The 19,322-nt window shown below is 44.8% G+C and overlaps 1 protein-coding gene across 1 annotated transcript in view; it reads right to left on the bottom strand.

Annotated features, from left to right (window-relative positions):
- The window catches only part of cdh16 (cadherin 16, KSP-cadherin), a 41,817-nt gene that overhangs the window by 9,693 nt on the left and 12,802 nt on the right, over positions 1-19,322 (bottom strand). Inside the window, exons 8-14 of the mRNA XM_082161857.1 lie at positions 17,940-18,065; positions 16,541-16,691; positions 16,232-16,444; positions 15,741-15,817; positions 11,382-11,573; positions 2,064-2,305; positions 1,496-1,626 (exon numbers count right to left, since the gene is read on the bottom strand). Coding sequence (XP_082017983.1) covers positions 1,496-1,626; positions 2,064-2,305; positions 11,382-11,573; positions 15,741-15,817; positions 16,232-16,444; positions 16,541-16,691; positions 17,940-18,065 — 1,132 coding nt within the window. The remainder of the gene's footprint in view (positions 1-1,495; positions 1,627-2,063; positions 2,306-11,381; positions 11,574-15,740; positions 15,818-16,231; positions 16,445-16,540; positions 16,692-17,939; positions 18,066-19,322) is intronic.

Genomic DNA, 19,322 nt, shown 5'->3' with positions numbered 1-19,322 from the left:
CTGTTCATTATAGCCATAATAAAATAGTCAACCTAACATATAAAAATTCCACTGCTCTGTTTATATAGTCAGTATAGCCTCGTACAATTCGTACCATTTTGCACGTGTGGAGGATGATTTTTTCCGTCGATATTGGAACGTGAGTGAAGTACAAAGCCTATAATAAAGTAGTTTAGTTTAAAATAGTTTACCATCCAAATACATCGCAAATGTTGAAACATTTTGATTCTAATTAGAGAATTACGTGAGCTTAACGCCGCTTACTTTCACTTTCGCTTATAAAGTATTTCATTTTGGCTTGTTTATAGTTATTTTTTTCATTCTTGTTCTGTTCTGAATATCATTACATTTAAATGATTTGTTGTTGAATATGTTTTGTGTATTTTTACCACATTTTATTGTTGTGTATATTGGTATAGCCTATAATAATACCGCGGAATTCAGTGCGGTCAATATGACCGTCTATGGCCGCAATAGGTAAATATGTTCATTTGTTTTTTTTGCCTTATGTGCAATTTATATGAAAAACATTTTAAATGAAAATACAGACACTTTTAGGAAAAGTCAGGTACCGGCAGGATTTTATTTATTTTTTCAACAGTTATTGCAGATATAAAATTCAAAACGGTCAAAATGACCGCCATGGCACTTCTAGTGTTAACTTTGGGATAGGTTAAAGTTAACTTAAAATAGTATTTTTTCTTAACATTTTGTAAACAGATTTGAATATTTGACACAAAAATGTATCTATAGTTTCTTAATTTATCTCTCCTCGTATGCCCTTCCTCCCATTTTAGACCCTGGTTCACCACTCAAGACCACACAGGACCGGGAGTCTCATTTCTTTCCTTTCTTTCTCCCCCGTAAACATTTGTGACTGAACATTCTGGACTGGACTGATTTCACATCTGAGAGCATAGATGGGGAGAAAGAAGGTAATTGGAGGGTGAACCATGTGACCTTCACACCTCAAGACTTTGATATGCACCCCTCCGTTCAGGTGCGTAGGAACAATGTGGAATTCTGTTCCACACACACATGCTGCAACATCTCAGCTGGTGACTCATTTACCGCTAGTTAAAATGTCTGAGATTTCACTCACGGCGTGTGGATGTGGCCCAGAATTTCCAATGAGATTTGATACTGAATAGAGCCTGTCACAGCATTTTGAAATGTCAAGTGTCTCAGCAGCACTGATGATTTTGAAAAAGAGAAAGCAGAGGGATGTTGATTTTCCCAGATGTCTTGCATTTATAGCCTCTTTTTCTTGCACTTGCTCTGTATAATAATTTCAATTTGATAGACATGTTTATTCAAACAAACAACATGAATTGACAGCCCTCCACAGTGAATGTACAGCATGAGGGGGGAGGAAAATATTTATTACGCCCATCTTCAGCCAGTTTTCACACCTAATTCGTTTGAGTGTATATGTGAACAAACCAAGTGATCTCAGTGAATGTACAGCATTAGGAGGGAGACAAATATTTCTTACGCCCATCTTCAGCCACCACCTCCATGGTGTAGGTGCTGTTCTCCTCTCTGTCTAAAGCCTGGACTGTCTTGAGCTCTCCTGAGTACTTCCCAATGGAGAAATATTTCTTAGTGTCTCCTCTCAGTGAATACCTGAGAAAAGAACAGTCAAATACTGAATAAAAAAAAAATAAAAAAAATTACAGATAAATTGCAAATAAGAATATCAGCAATCTATTGCAATTTGTTAGGTGTGCTTATCAAAGCATTTCAAAATGTATAGTTTCCTGATGTGCATTCAGATCACATGCACATCCTTTTATACTTTTATCCCAATTATTCCCAAATACAATCACAATTTTACTATTTATTTATTATTAGAGACAAAGGACAACATTAATTCATAAACAGCAAGTGGAAATATTTAATTAAGCATTGAATTTATGAGTGGTCCGAGGCTCTCTTTAGTATACTAATGAATGCGACAGATGGAAATTGTTTCAAGGCATGAATCGATGTATAGATACCATTTACATTGTGACCGATGGTTATATTTACTACTTATTTAAATTAGTGAAATATCACTTTACCTGATTGGATGAGAGTCAGGGTCATAACCTCTGATTGTGGCAATAACACGTCCTGGCTCCTCCCCTTCTCTGACAGTGACTTCATAGTGGCTTTGAGACAAAACGGGTCCTTCGTTGATGTCATCGATGAAAATGGTGACAGTGGCTGTGGATGCTGGTCCGTATCTGCCTCGCACCAGAGCAACTGGGTTCTGAGCGCTCAGTACCAGTATGTACTCATTCTCCCGCTCAAAGTCCAGCACCTACATGCAAGTGACCAATGAAGTGTTAGTATATCACTTTTTTTTTTTTCATGCTTGGGAGGATGGTTTTAAGAAAAAAAATAATGCCACTATGTGTTAATAAAAAAAAATAAATAAAAAAAAAGCAGTGCTCTGATTTTCACAAGCAGCTCTCCTAATCTGTACCAGCCCAATGTAGTCCAGGACAAAATAACAAAATTGGAGAGTGTCTGACAAGTCATCACAATGTGTCACAGTCAAACTATATTTCTGAAGGAAAAATGTGTTCAAATCAGGTTCTGTGTGACCCATTGTATGCTGTGATGTCATTCATCAGACTGAAGGTCAGACATTTCTCTGGACGTCAACCTGCTGTCGTCACTCTGACTGTATGCTATACACTGGGCTGTCTTCCAGGAAAACATAGCTGTGATGCAAAAGGTAACAGAGTTCAAATAAATGTCGTTCTCTTACGAGAGGTACTCTCGTACTGCGTAAATCTTACGCTAGGGGAAATCTCTTTTCCGCGAGATACTGAAGCCAAAAAATTATCCTTAATTTTGAAATAATGTAAAACGCGTTGCGGCAGCATGCAGACATAGGCGAGACAGCTCGCGCACCTATTGGCTGCCCTGCGGCAACTGCAGCAGCCTATCGATAAGGCCCTATCGTGACGTCATCACCAATGGGGGCGCTTCGCGCCCCATACGTCACGTCCCGCCGAAACGGGCGTGGCCTGGGGCTATAAATATAGCATCGAAAGGCTAGCTTACCGGTTTTTCATCTCTTCAGCGGAGCTCACGCATCGCTGGATCCAGAGAGAAGAAGCCGCGCCGTGGAAACAGCATTTTCAGCGGGACGAGTTCGGTACCTGGAGTCGCTGGCCGCGCCGCCTTCAACCACCGTTCCTGCTACGCTATCCGGCGTTATATCCTTTTATTGCATTGTGTGTGTTCGCCGCCGCGACTCACACTCCTTCTCTAAAAGAGCAGAGCGTCTTTTTCAAGATGTCTCGTCCATCCTGTGGCTCGTGCCGAGCCCCACTCAGCGACGGGGACCGCCATGTCATCTGCGTTTCCTGCCTGGGTGAAGGACATGCGGCTCTAGCGCTCGCTGACGGCGGATGCCCTCACTGCGAGCTTATGCCTATGGCGACTCTGAGGACTCGCATGGCAACTTTCCACGAGCCTGCACCTCCCGCTTCGACGCCGCGCCGTAAAAAGCGCCGTGCTCAGCGGATCCCTGAGCCTCCCACCGAGAAAAGCTCGCCGGTGCGCCTGCCAGCTTCGCCGTCTGCTTCTCTCGAGTCTCTCACTCCCGGACAGTGGCCGCCGCTAGCCGCTTCCGCCGGAGATGACAAGGAAGAAGCGGCAGTTTTCGAGGAGGACAACTGCTCTATCCTGGCTTCGGACAGCGAGGATTGGGCGAGCTCTGTGGACCTCGCCCCTTCTTCTGCCCGCGAGTCGTCAGGAAAACGGGCCAGCATTGAAGCTGAGCTGATGCGTCTGCTCACACAGGCCACAGAGAGCCTCGGCCTCGAGTGGTCCGCGCCCGCCGAGCCTACACGCAACCGTCTGGACGGCTGTTTTCTGCAAGGGGACCGCGTTTCCACGCCCTCAAGACCCGCCCCGTTTCTTCCTGAGCTTCATGAAGAACTGGCAAAGTCTTGGAGCGCCCCTTTTTCAGCCAGGCTGCGTTCCTCTGCTTCGGCGGCATTCTCCGTGGTGGACGGTGCCAAAGACAGAGGATACCTCGCTCTCCCTCTAGTGGAGGAGGCAGTAGCAGCCCATCTTTGCCCGCCCTCTGCTGGACGGCGGACTAAGACGGCGCTACCTTCAAAAGCCTGCCGCCCTACTTCTACCCTGCACAGTCGCGCTTACACCGCCGCTGGGCAGGCTGCATCAGCGCTACACACTATGGCCACTCTCCAGATCTTCCAAGCTAACCTTCTCCGAAAGCTGGACGAGGAAGGCACGGAAGCAGTCAACGTGGCGGATTTAAGGAGCGCTACGGACCTCGCTCTCCGCGCTACGAAATCCGCTGCACAGGCCATAGGGCGGAACATGGCCTCTCTCACCGTTGCTGAGAGACACCTCTGGCTGACGCTTTCAGAAATGCCGGACTCGGAGCGCTCTGTGTTCCTCGACGCCCCCGTTTCTGCTACTGGCCTCTTTGGATCGTCCGTCAAAGATTTCGCGGACAGATTCGCTGAGGTACAAAAGACGTCGCAGGCCATGAAGCACTTTTTGCCAAAGCGCTCTAGCTCCGCATCAGGCCGCTCTAAACAGCCGTCTGCTCGCAGCTCGCAGCCGCCGCCCCCCGCCGCCGCTTCACAGCGTCGACAGGCCCGGGACCAGAGACCACGCTCTCGCTCTGCCAGCCGCCGCCCCCCACAGCGTGGGACTCGGCCGAAGATTGAGATGAAGCCCGAGGCCTCAAAGTCTTCCTAGCCAGCTTAGGAAAACGACGGTGTTCAAGCCCCGCTGCGGCCGGGTTTCCACCAAAACTTCCCGCTCGTCCAGTTCCATTACATGCGACTGTTCCAGTGTACTCTACAGTAAACAAGTCGGTTACATTACCCGCTTGCCTGTACACAAACGCCGTTTTCACGGCGACCCAGATAAATCCTGTAAAGAGCGTATTTTCTGGTATTCCGGCCACGGCCGACGGTGTTATGAGTGTAGTAAAAATGCCCACTGCCCAGTGCCCATTCCTACACACAGACACAGCCCGCCCCACAGGGCTCGCGCACATAAAATCGACTCATGTCGATTGCGCACAGAATGTAGTGAACGTGCCCACGTCCCAGTGCCCACAAACACTACACGCTGCATGTCTCTCGGTTTCTGTAAAAACGAAACCAACACACATACAACCGACTCAGGTCGATGGTGTTTTCAGTGCAAATGTGCCCGCTGTCCTGCGCCCACATTCACTCACAGACATGACGAATCCCTCGGTTTCCCCCACGCTCGCCGTCTCTCAGCTACCTGCAGTGAGAGAGCCGAGCGCGGGCGAACCGCCCGCTGTGATCAAAACACTCCCCGCCTCGAGCGCTGCAAATGCGGTGTCTATAATACAGCATACCGAAGCTCCCCGGTCGCCACTATGTCACGACCAGAGCTCCGATCTCATTCAACCCTTAGCTATGCATGCACATGCGTGGGCAAAGCTTCCCGGTGTATCAGAATGGGTGCTGAACATTATAGAAAGAGGCTATTCGCTACAGTTCGCTCGACGTCCCCGCCGTTGTGCGGTGCGAGTCGAAACCACGGTAGAAAAGGAAGTAGCAAGTGTACTTCGTACCGAAATTGCGAAACTGTTGAGCAAAGGGGCAATAGAGCCTTTATCTCAAGCTCAGAGCGAAGGGGGGCTATACAGCAGATATTTTCTGGTTCCGAAAAAAGACGGGGGTCTCAGACCCATTCTAGATCTAAGACAACTGAACGAAGCGCTTTCAAAACAAATTCGCCACGGGGACTGGTTTGTGTCAATAGATCTGAAAGACGCGTATTTCCAAATACAAATAGCGTCACGTCACAGGCGATTTTTGAGATTCGCCTTCGAGGGCCAGGCTTATCAATACACAGTCCTACCGTTTGGCCTGTCCCTAGCACCCCGTACATTCACAAAGTGCATGGACGCAGCCCTCGCTCCCCTGAAACTTCGGGGAATGCGAGTTTTGAACTACTTGGACGATTGGCTGGTTCTAGCTCAGTCACATACGGAGCTCATAGAACACAGAACCATTTTACTCGAACATCTCGAGAATCTGGGTCTCAAAGTCAACTGGGCGAAAAGTTCACTGTCTCCCAGTCAGAGAATATCTTTTCTGGGCACAGAACTGGACTCGCTGTCAATGACAGCTCAAATATCGCTACAGCGCAGATTGACTATTCAGCGCATGACAGAAACCTTCCGCCGCGGCACTATAGTCCCGCTAAAGAAGTTTCAAAGGATGCTCGGTCTCATGGCAGCAGCATCCACAGTTCTCCAGCTGGGTCTGCTTCGCATGCGCCCACTGCAGTTCTGGCTACAAGCGCGAGTACCGCGTCGTGCGTGGACTTCAGGTCTCTTTCGCCTCAAGGTCGATCAGAAATGCGTCTCAGCACTGATACCCTGGAGAGCGACCGACTGGTACCAGTCAGGTGTAAGCCTGGGGACTTCCTCGAGTGTGAAGGTGGTGTCCACGGACGCCTCCACCTCGGGATGGGGAGCACTGCTCGAGGGCAGACCGTTTTTCGGCCAGTGGTCAGAACGGGAAAAGCTTCTGCACATAAACTGCCTGGAAATGATGGCAGTCAACAACGCGCTGAGGCGCTTTCGTCCCCAAATAGCAGGACACCACGTCTTGGTCCGCTCGGACAACATGTCAGTGGTAGCCTACATAAATCGCCAGGGAGGCATCACATCCCGAAACCTTTACAGGTTAGCGAAACGCCTCCTGGTATGGGCTCAGCACAATTTGCGCTCTCTCAGAGCAGCGCATGTGCCTGGCCACCTGAATGTGGGACCAGACAGACTGTCCAGGAACAATGTTCCAGCAGGAGAATGGTCACTGCATCCGCAGACAGTCCAACTGCTGTGGCAGACATTCGGCAGAGCAAAGATAGACCTGTTCGCGTCTCAAGAAAACGCTCACTGCCCGGAATTTTTCTCAAAGAGCAGGGATGCGCTGGCCCACGTCTGGCCCCGCTGCCCGCTCTATGCTTTTCCCCCCATCACGCTCCTACCTCAGGTATTAGAGCGGATCAGGGAAAGCAGATGCTCAGTGTTACTGGTTGCTCCGTTCTGGAAGAACCAGGCTTGGTTCCCAGTTCTTATGCAGCTGACGAGCACTGCCCCATGGCCAATACCAGTGAGGAGGGACCTCCTCTCTCAAGCCAGGGGCTCGATCTGGCATCCTCGCCCGGAGCTTTGGTCCCTACATGCGTGGGCCATCAACGGGTACCCTCTGATATCCCAGAGGGAGTGTTAAACACGATCATGCAGGCTAGAGCTCCCTCTACGAGACGGCTCTATTCCTCAAAATGGTCAGTGTTCTCCAGCTGGTGCACAGCACGCGGCTTTTTACCCCTGGACTGTGGAGTGACGGAGGTTCTCTCCTTCCTACAAGAGCTACTGGATGAAGGCAGAGCCCCATCCACGCTCAAAGTCTATGTGGCGGCTATAGCAGCGTTTTCCAAACCAACGCTTGGTCAGTCACTAGGAAGGAACGATCTGGTCATTCGGTTCCTTAGAGGAGCTAAGAGGTTAAATCCTCCCAGACCTCCCTCAGTCCCCATATGGGACCTTTCTACGGTCTTGGAGGCCATGAAGGGTGCCCCATTTGAGCCTATCCAGTCAGTAGATATCAAACACTTGTCTTTCAAAACGGTGTTTCTTCTGGCTCTCGCTTCAGTGAAGCGCATAGGGGACTTACAAGCGCTCTCAGTGAGCGCGACGTGTATGGAGTTTGGGCCAAATGACTCGAAAGTCATACTCAAACCAAGGCACGGGTACGTCCCTAAATCCCTCAACACACCGTTCAGGGCCCAGGTAATTTCCCTGTCTGCCCTGCCGGTCTCTAACGAGGAGAAGGACGCCAGCTTCCTTTGCCCAGTCAGGGCGCTAAGGGCTTATGTGTCCCGCACGTCTGTTTTCAGACAGACGGAGCAGCTCTTTGTTTCACTCTACGGACGTTCTAAGGGACTCGCCGTTTCGAAACAGAGTCTATCTAGATGGATAGTCGATGCTATAGCGCTGGCTTACACCTCTAAGGGCTTGCAGTGCCCATTAGGTGTCAGAGCGCACTCCACGAGAGGCGTGGCCTCGTCGTGGGCTTGGTCTAGTGGGATTGCCTTGCAAGATATCTGTATGGCGGCAGGCTGGGCCTCCCCGTCTACATTTATAAGGTTTTATAACCTAGAGGTTCCCGCTCTGCAAGCTAAGCTGCTTTCAGTCTAAAAATCGGTACTGTCTGCCCCGAGTACGTCCAGCCCAGAATACCGAAATAGCTCGAGCAACGCTCGTTTAGATCGCGCAGCTCTATGGGCAATGTGTAAGACCCACTATATTCATCAGTCCAGGCCGGGGTCGCCCTGACTGAATAAATACCATCACTATAACTGTTCTTATAGGATGCTGCATTACAGGAATGATGCTATTCTAGCCACTCTTCCTGGGCTCTCTGTGAGTCACTTATGATCATGTACTACATGAGCCCGGGCACCTGCCCTTGGGACTTTGGTGCTGGATCATAGCATGCACGGCGTTTTACACTGTTTCCCCTAGCGTAAGATTTACGCAGTGCGAGAGTACCTCTCGTAAGAGAACGTACTCGGTTACTAACGTAACCTCGGTTCTCTCTAGAGAGGAAACGAGTACTGCGTATCTTGCCGTGCCTGCGCACGCTCCGGTTCGCTCCGGCGATGAAAAACCGGTAAGCTAGCCTTTCGATGCTATATTTATAGCCCCAGGCCACGCCCGTTTCGGCGGGACGTGACGTATGGGGCGCGAAGCGCCCCCATTGGTGATGACGTCACGATAGGGCCTTATCGATAGGCTGCTGCAGTTGCCGCAGGGCAGCCAATAGGCGCGCGAGCTGTCTCGCCTATGTCTGCATGCTGCCGCAACGCGTTTTACATTATTTCAAAATTAAGGATAATTTTTTGGCTTCAGTATCTCGCGGAAAAGAGATTTCCCCTAGCGTAAGATTTACGCAGTACTCGTTTCCTCTCTAGAGAGAACCGAGGTTACGTTAGTAACCGAGTACGATTTAGAAGTGGGTGGTAATGACATGTCATTATTGATGTCAAAGCACTTTTTTTATCCCTACCGGTAATTTTGATCTTTTCATTTTCATTTTTCATTTAACTTAATTCTCAACACTTGCACCTCTAATGTGTGTTTGTTGAAAAATCAACAACAAAAATCATCCTTTCTATAATTGAGAATAACTGATGATGTCAGTGATGATGCAAATGTTAAATGTGTGCGTGTTTCCAGAAAACAGAAAATGAGAGAGAAAGACAGAGACAGAGAGAAAAAGACTAATGCTACTGACGGGAAGTGAACAGCATTGCTGTTTTTTCCCCACTAGTAATATTACAACCAAATTTCACTTAATTTAATTCATTAAAGTCACTTTATCCACTTGTATTTTTAAGAGCAGACAGCATTCTGACCAGACCCTGCTGTTCTGTCATTCTTTGCCTATATTACATTTGTCATCCCAGCCAACCCATCAGTTGACCAGTGTACAGCTAGGATTTACAAATCAAACGCAGCCAGGAACCAGGTGGCAGTGTTCGATGAAAAAAGACACAGTCTTGCAGGTTCATGCTTTATGAAATCAAGAAAATAAGACCCTTCTTGTCTTAATAAAGCCTTTGCAAAACACAACAATAAACAAAGTTATAAAAGGTTATGAAATAAATACAAAACCACTTTCCAGAAGTCTTGTTCTCTGTGTGGTGGAATGAATATCCAACCTCCACCCAAGTTACTCATCAAAATCTTCAGGAAACAACTCAACTTATTGTTGTGTATTTTCACAACATTTTATCTGAAACTTTGCATTGTGGTACTGTGAGTGTTGTTGGCGCTTATATGACACATTGCTTGTGACGTTCCTCATCTGTAAGTCGTTTTGGATAAAAGTGTCTGCTAAATGACTAAATGTAATACTACATTTATCTTTTTTTCAAAACTCAATCATTTGAATTTACAATAATGAATTTCTAAAACTGTTACATAAAGCTTTGTGCCCTTCCCATGCAATAATAAGTTGTCCTTTTGCTGCACTCAGAATACATCTGAGAGTTCAGCACACCCGTCATCATGGACAAGAAATGAGCTGTTCTCAAATCCTCAGGCAATCCCTGCATAAAATCGAACACAAAAACATTGTTTATAGCTCCTGACAACTGTTAAAACATCAGCCCACTGCTCTAACATGCTTCAAGGCAACAGCAAATTACATTTATTGTTGTTTCCTTAAAAACAGTCCTTCTACTATTTGTGGTCTCCAGTGTTGACTGTGCATGCTGAAAACTTCTGTAATTAGTGCTAACTAAGAATACAATACAATTACTTAATCACTGAGGCACAGATCAACATCCAAGAGAGTTAAGCAGAATAAACTAGAAAACAGATAAACACAATGTAAAACAAATGGCTTAGCTCCTTGACATAGGCTACAAATATATATCAGTTGTAATGTCACCACCTCCCAGCCTGCAGTCTGATGAAAAGCTATTAGCACATTAATAAAATATGTCAGAAATGGATCAAACGGTTTGTATATCACAGACAGGGTGGACAGAGTTCAAGATCAAGGGAATCAGTGACACTAATCACGTGCTTGTGGTGACCCTGCAGTGGAACAACTGCATCACCTGAAGGGAATGTAGGTCACGGCGAGGATCGGGCCTTGAGCTCCGGCTGAATGGCCAGCTAAAGAAAGACTTAACTGTTTGTTTTTATTTAACGGCCTCAAAAATGTATTGGAAAACCTAAAGCCCCACTTAAAAATGCATTAAATTCATTGCGCTAGATCAAACCAAGTGGCATTTGGAAACAAATTATACTATACATTTTCTCATAATTTTCTTCATTTTTCTGAGCCATTACTTTTAAACAACTGGGCCCAAAGGCATTTCTAGTTCACACAGGTGCCAAGTTTTGTCTCACAGTAATTTTGAAAAGTATATACACAATAAAAAAAAAACTACAACAACAACATATTTTCATGAAATATGTTGCTTGAAAAGTGTATGAACTCTTGAGGGTTGAGTGGTCAAAAACTTAACTTTTAAACCTCATCCATGCACTTAACGTTACCTATAAAAATACTAGTTAGTATAAATGTAACTGTTCAGCGAAGGTAAACAGGAATAATTTTAGTAACTCAAGAATATGAGCAATCGTACATTTTGACAATTTGACAATGAGCATATGCAGTGTCAGTCCCATTTTGAATGTGGCTCACTTCAGTGAAAAAGAACAGACCAATGAAAGTTACTTTAAAGCTCCTTCTTTAAAACAAGTGCAACTTGGTTTAATGTTTATCTACGCATCTATAAATGGCAGTAGTAAAGTCAGGCAGAGATGATACCTTATCAAGGATGAGGGCAGCTTCATTGGTCTGTCTGTCTGTCACTAGAGTAAAAACCTCCTCCTCATTCCCAGATTCAAGTCTGTAGTCCACCTGCCAGCTGTCTCCACCCCACTCATCCGCATCCCATGCTGACACTACAGTAACTGTGGTGCCCACTGAGGAGTCCTCAGCCAGGTGGAAGGGTCCATACTAGAGAGACAAAAACAAAAGAAAGATTTCAAAGAGACTATACACTCTTAAAAATAAAGGTTCTTTATTGACATTGATGGTTGCATGGAGAACCTTTAACATCCATGTAACCTTTTCATTGTACAAAAGGCTCTTTATAGCAGAAAAAGGTTCTTTATTAAATGTTCCTCACAGTAAGAAAAAATGGTTTCATTTCGTTCAGTCACTCAGAGTTTGGGGGTTGGGGGTTTCGCATAGAAGCCTATCACCTTCGAGTTCTTACAAAACGAGCCAATGGCAAAACAATTCCATGGGTCTGCGGTAGAGTCCCTTCTGCCACACGGCAATCTTTTCTCTCCACGAGAGGGGATACTTTGGCTGGTGGCCAGGGTGATCTGAGGCCAGGGCCCTCATGTCGGTGTGGAACAACCCGACAAATCCTCAGGCCACACCCCCCTCTTCCACCCGTGAGGTTTCCGGATGAGGTCGCTGGCCAGTCTTATGGCGGGCCCAGCGTTTCATTTGGCGCCCCGGCAGATGACATCATGTCTATCGCCGCATCACAAGGTGGGCTTGAGTCATCTGGAGATGAAGACTCGGCTGTGTTGCCTCCTTTGGGGGTGCCAGCATTGCCCGAGTCTGATCCAGAACTGACTGCCATGCTTTCCCGGGCAGCCGCAAGCATCGGGCTTGTGTGGACGACTGGCTGATTCTAGCTCACTCTCAAGAGCAGGTTTGCGAACACAGGGACTTGGTGCTCCGGCACCTCACCCGTCTGGGCCTTCGAGTCAACTGGGAAAAGGACAAACTCTCCACCGTGCAGAGGATCTCTTTTCTCGGTATGGAAAACGACTTCGCAATCGAGTCCCGAGATGGGCATGGCAACAGGGCATGCTCCGAGTACCAGTTACTCGGGCCTGCCATCAGACCTTCACCCCATGGTCGAACCTCTGGTGGGCTCCTGGACAGAACCCCAACTCCTTTGGCATGTCAAATGCCTCGAGTTGCTGGCAGTACGTTTGGCTCTGCACCGTTTTCGAACGTTGCTCAAGGACCAACACGTACTAGTCCGTTTCGACAGCACGGCGACAGTAGCGTACATCAACCGACAAGGTGGTCTGTGCTCTCGCCGTATGTCGCAACTCGCCTGCCATCTCCTCTTATGGAGTCAGAAGCATCTGAGGTCGCTTCAAGCCATTTTCAATCCGGGAGAGCTGCATGAATCACGATTTCTCACGATTTCGGCCACATCCCAGGGAATGGAGGCGCCATCCCCAGTCGGTTCAGTTGATTTGGGAACAGTTCGGCAACGCACAGGTAGATCTGTTTGCCTCCCCAGACACTGCCGCTGGTTTTATTCCCTGTCCAAGGGGACCCTCGGCTCGGATGCACTAGCACACAAATGGCTGCGGGGCCTCCACAAGTATGCATTTTCCCCAGTGAGCCTTCTTGCACAAGTCCTGTGCAAGATCAGGGAGGACGAGGAGCAGATCCTTCTGGTTGTGCCTCATTGGCCCACCCGTACTTGGTTCTCCAAACTGATGCTCCTCGTGACAGCCCCTCCCTGGCAAATTCCTCTGAGGAAGGACCTCCTTTCTCAGAGATGGGGCACCCTCTGGCACCCATGTCCCAATCTATGGAACCTGCATGTGTGGGTTCTGGACGGGACGCGGCAGGTTTGAGTACCCTACCACCTCAGGTGGTGGCTACCATCACTTCTGCTAGGGCCTTGTCCACAAGACACGCCTATGCTCTGAAATGGAACCTCTTCATCACCTGGTGTTCTTCTCGCTGAGAAGATCCCAGAAAGTGCCGGTCGGTGCGTTAAGCCTAGCCCTTCGTCCTTGCTAGTCTCACGACAGGGAGCTCAGACTTGTGCAGGGCACTGGAAGACTGCCACTGTGGCGTGATTGAATTGGGACCCCCATTCGTCAGTCACTGACGTAACTCGGCGTGACTGAACGAAAGGGAACGTCTTGGTTCTGTATGTAACCCTCACTCCCTGAAGAGGGAACGGAGACGTTACGTCCCCCTGCCACAACCGCTGGAACAGCCGGGAGTTCTCGTTTTGTAAGAACTCGAAGGTAATAGGCTTCTAAGCGAAACCCCCATTCGTCAGTCACTGACGTAAGGTCTCCGTTCCCTCCTCAGGGAACGAGGGTTACATACGTAACCGAGACGTGCCTTTAAGACCTGTTTACTGAAAGGCTTTTGCGGGGAACCCAAAAATGGTTATTCTATGGAATCATGGCAAAACACACCATTTGGAACCTTTATTTTTAAATGTGTATGCAATTATGATAAAATGGAGAATAAATTAACCATGAAGATGTGTGTGATTAGAAAACATACTGAACAAATGGATGCATAACATTTTTTCCATTTATAAATGATCTCCAGTTAAGAGGAGAGCTCTATCAAATGAAAAATAAAAAAATTCAGTAAGATAGTAAAGACTTTTATAATGTTAAAATGGAGAATATTATAATTATTTATACTGTTGTCGATGGAGCTAACCACACTATGCTAACTAGACAACCTTGACCGCTTGCTATATTGTTGTTGACCTTCAGAACTACTTCACTCCTGACATACAGGCATGACCCTCTCAAAAATGTACCTCCAGAGAGAGAGAAAAATAGAAAAAAGAGGTAAAAAGGAACCAGAATATTAGCTGAATATGTGGGCATGACCGGAGAATGCCTATCAGGAGAGTAGAAAATGTATGTGTGTTCATTTCTGCAAACAATGCTGTTCATTAATGTAAGTACAGCACAATTTATCCAAACATCATCCATCTAAGTTGAGGCTGCTTCATAGTGACTAAACTTCATTGTCAACGAAATGGGGGACACATAATAAAAATGAGAAGGCACACAGCCAGTGAGGTGAGATTTATGGTTGTTTCGAGAATGCAGAACAGAGCTTATTTCAAAGAGGATCTATATATACCTCTTGAATTCAAGCCAGCACTGCTTTTTTACCCCTCCACTGCAGCTGCCCTCCATCTTTACACCGGCACTCTGTCTGCACCCACATACATCTCCTGTATTATTCACAACACGTAGGCGTAAACACGCAGGGTGTTTTCCAGAAATCAGGGACCATTGCCTGCCTCCATCCTGCATCCGCTCTGTTCTCTATCCGCTCTCCATCCCTCATTTTTCTCACCTCTTCCAGTCATTTTAGTCAGCGATCATAATCTCACTGTTTATTATTCAACTCAGACACATCAATGAACAAAGATGATGACATAAGAAAGGCGCTCAGGGCTGTTCTGCATAAGTGAATGCGCTCATGTACCATAAATAGACAGCGCTACAAATTAGTAAGTGGTCATATTTAGAACATCACCTCAGGGTAAGAAACTCTTCCAAAAATAGCAGAATCAGACATGTTCTGTAAAAATGCTCATCACAGAATTATATATTACATTTGCTCACTGAATGTAATTATGGATGCACATGTTAACATGAGAGATTCTAAAATCAGTTCACAATCGGCTTCACAACATTACAAAGTACAGTCAAAACTGGATATTCATTTTGAGATTTGCTTAAATACAGCTACATTAAATACACTACATTAAATTGCAATCAACTAACACACATAATCTAAATGTAAAAAAAGATAAATTAAAATGTACAATTAAGTTTCTAATATCAACTGATACAAATAAATGAAACATGTAAAACTAATAACTGATGTGGTTGGTACCTTGAATATAACATAATTTCTGGTAAAATGCAGAATTAATATGAATAAACTGTCGTAATTGGTGTCATCCAATTATAGCTGTGAGCATTGTCCATTTGTAGTGCTCAAAACTAAAAAAGAAACACTCACAGCTAAATTACTACATGCCCATAAGCCTAAGATTAAAGCATGGATTCTCCCTGAAAGCTCTTTATCTCATCTGACTCTGTAAATCACATTTTCTAGAACACAGGCCTTATGTACACACACACACACACACACACACACACACACACACACACACACACACACACACACACACACACACACACACACACACACACACACACACACACACACACACGAAAGTGAGAGAGAGGCTGAGATGACAGCAACAACATCAAGAGTCCAAAAGAAAATGTATGTCATTCACAAAACTGAAAATAATATATAACAGAGACATAGTAGTACCCATAGTGCACAGCCCCTTACCTCATGATGGGAGAAGATAGGTGGGTTGTTATTTTCATCCAGAACTTTAACTATGACAGTGCATGAGCTGTTCAGCCCTGAGGAACAAGTCAGAAAACATATTAATTATTTATTTATAACAATATCACTGCATTAGAGACTGCCATTTAATATCAAGGGTGATAAGATATCATGTTGCTGTCTGACAGCATATCAGATTCTACATGGCATATTATTTATTCTAGCTGACAGAGTAGTCATACTATGTATGTGGAAAGAAATTACATTTTAAGAGCCATTAGTCGGGGTCCATAAAGTGACTGAGATTGTGCTGCATAACTACACTAACTACCACAGGTGTTATAGGAAATTATGTTGGAGCATCACAATGTGAAATCTGAAAAAAAAAGGTGTCTTTAATCACGCAAACCAATCAGAGAAAATTGCACAAAATGACACTTGTTTAATTACGTGGTGCCATTCTAACTAGACTAGTTTTGCATTGTGTCGACCTTTAGCGTCCTCTGCTGTGATGGTGAGTGTGTACTGTGGAGCGGTGCCCTCCATGCTGTCCGCCTGCACTGTGATCACTCCCGAGTCCCGGTCCACACGGAACAAATTTCGAGGAGTCTCAGGCATCTGGCCCACCAGTCGATAAAAGATTCGCACGTTATCGGTTTTCGGATCGTCGTTGTCCGCTGCTTGGACAGTGAGAATCTCTGTACCTGTGAGCAGAAGATCATACCACTCACTAAATTTGCTTTTTTTTTTGTATTTGCATAGGATTTTGTGTTTCTATTGTGCATGTATGTGTGTGTAACCTTTAGTTGCAAGCTCCTTGACCACAGTGTGGTACTGCATCTGTGGGAATGTGGGCCTATTGTCATTGGCGTCCCCCACCATCACTCTCAGCTCCACGGGCTTAGCAATCTCTCTGCCATCTGGTCTTTCCACTACTATGTCAATATGAAACTAAAAGGGAAAAAACATAGAAATGAGTGGTAATCTAAATCATTCTTGTGAATTATAATTTGCAAAGAAATCAGAACTGTATGTCATCTGTCTATTGATGTATAATAGATGATGAAAAGAAATCATGCTCACTTAAATCCCAAATGTTCTACAGATTGACTATTAAAATGTATCAAAAATAAAATTAGAACAAACTATTACAACAAACTGGCAACTGAACTTGTAAATTTGAAGACGTTCTGTCAAAGTGGCTAATTATCTGATGGCGGAGATGTACGTACGTAGACCTATTTACAGAAACATCATGAGAATTATGATGCTATGTGAGTTACATACTGTAGCTGGAGGAGTGAAGTCTTGTTACAGTCTTCTTAGTAAAAAAATGATTGGGATTTCCCTGTACTACTGATGAAGACAGATACAAAGTTCCAGCTTCCTTTGATTAAATTACCTCCACAAGCATATGTACCTCCAAATGGACAGGATGCATTAAATTGATTAAAAGTGACAGTAAATACATTTTTATTCTATTTCAAATAAATGCTGATCGGTTTAACTTTCTATTCATCTATTCAACACTCCTGAAAAAAATATCATTATGTTTCCACAAAAATATTAAGCAACACAACTGTTTTCAACATTTATAATAAGAATTGTTTGTTGAGCATTAAACCAGTATTAGAATGATTTCTGAAGGATCATGTGACACTGAAGACTGGAGTAATGATGCTGAAAATACAGCTTTGTCATCACAGGAATAAATTACATTTTAAAATGTATTAAAATAGAAGGCAAATATTAAAAATTTTGTTTTAATGTTTCACAATAATTACTGTATTTTTGATCAAATAAATGCAGCCTTGGTGAGCATAAGAAACTCCTTTCAAAAACATTAAAACATTTGATCAATCCTAAACTTTTGAATGGTAGTCTAAAGTCACTACATAATCCTCAAGCATGGCACTGATTTGTTCAAAACGGGCTTGAGTGCAAAACTTGGCTCGAGCTTGATCCCTGCTTGACTACTTGATTAAAGAAATATAAATGGATAGAAAAATAGCAGCAATAAATTATACTGGGGTTAGAGGAACATCAGAGTGAACACTATTATTCTCTTATTATTTAAACATTATACAGAAAAACATATGAAATGTATATAAAATGTAAATAATGAAATTTAGACAGAATTTACCACATTTAGCACTGATGTAAATCCATAAAAGTATGACTGAATTGTTTATCTTTCACCTGATCCTGTGTTTCTCTGTCCAGAGGAGCATTCAGGTAAATGATTCCTTCCCTGTTGATAGTGAACAACATTTCCGGAAACTCTCCCTCAAGACTATATTCAACTGGACTGCCACTCCACTTCACCTGCAAAGACACACACCCAAAAATACATAACATAACCAATCAGTACTATTGACAACATTAACTTGAGTGAAAGTGTATACCCAAAAGCTAATCTTAAAATCAAGCCTGCTTTATTATACAGTGTTCACAAGGCACCTGTGAGGGCACCATCCAAATGGCTTGGACATCAGATTTAAACAACGATGAGATACAGTGTTTGAGGAAAACCCTGCATGTTTAGGCACTGCTGAGAGTTAGCTGATAAGTGCGGTGAGGCCGGGAACCTGCCAAAACAAACCAGCTGCCTTTGCGATGGAGGGATTTTCCACTGCACTGCCACAAATGATGCAAACTGTCCTGGAAAGGGTGTGGAAACGCACCGAAGAAGGAGAGGACCCTGTAGAGGGGAGAGCGAGGGGGACATGTGTATCTCCTCAATACCTCGCCCTCCAACCGTTTGTTATGGAGATGGCTCTCCAAACTCAAGCTCTCTGTATACATCAGCGGGCCTCTCTAAAGGTGACCTGCCCACACTGTTATGAACCGTCAAGGAAGCACAGCTTTGAAGAGATTAGTGTCGTCCTGCTGTTCTAAAAATGGTGAGCACCAACTAAGGTGATGTCATCTATTTAGTTTCCATGGCCTGTTTTTGATAGAAGTGATAGAATCCTCTTAGGGCGAGTCAGTTCATGCCTTTGATGCTTAGTGCTGTGGATTGACAAGAGAGAGTGTTAACAGTTGGATGCTGAAAATGTATTCTTGTGATAAGGAGAATGATGCTTTAGCAGTCTATCAATGCCCAAGTTTCACTGAGGAGATGCAGGTTAATAAGGGAGAGGCTATTTTTATTTTAGTTCAGTTTTGTTTTCTTGTTATCATGAGAGAAAAATCTATTTGATCAGCAGAAAATCATTTAATTTCATCTGTCAAATATTATTCTATTATCATACAGTTGTCCTGGGTCCTCGAGCTGGCTGGCAATACAATTTGACCACATGTTTAGAGTCACTATTATGTAACTGTTAGATAAAGTTGTAGCCTCCTCCTCCTCGAGTATACAGATTTGGAAATGCTCAATCACTCATAAGTGAATATCTGATCAAAATGACGAGATAATTTGCTCATGATGCACCCTTTTATATTTATTGTGCTTATAAAATGTAAAAAAATGAGAGATAACTTTTACTGTAAGTTGAGATCTTGCTAAACAATTTTTGGTGTGTTGAGATCGTAAGATCTCAAAAAACATTGTCAAAAAAAATAAAATAAAAAATAATT

The sequence above is a fragment of the Leuciscus leuciscus genome, assembly GCF_965113295.1.
Source record: "Leuciscus leuciscus genome assembly, chromosome: 2".
Classification (NCBI taxonomy): Eukaryota; Metazoa; Chordata; class Actinopteri; order Cypriniformes; family Leuciscidae; genus Leuciscus; species Leuciscus leuciscus.
Note: the sequence above shows the minus strand (reverse complement) of the source record. Positions and strands in the feature narration are given on the sequence as shown.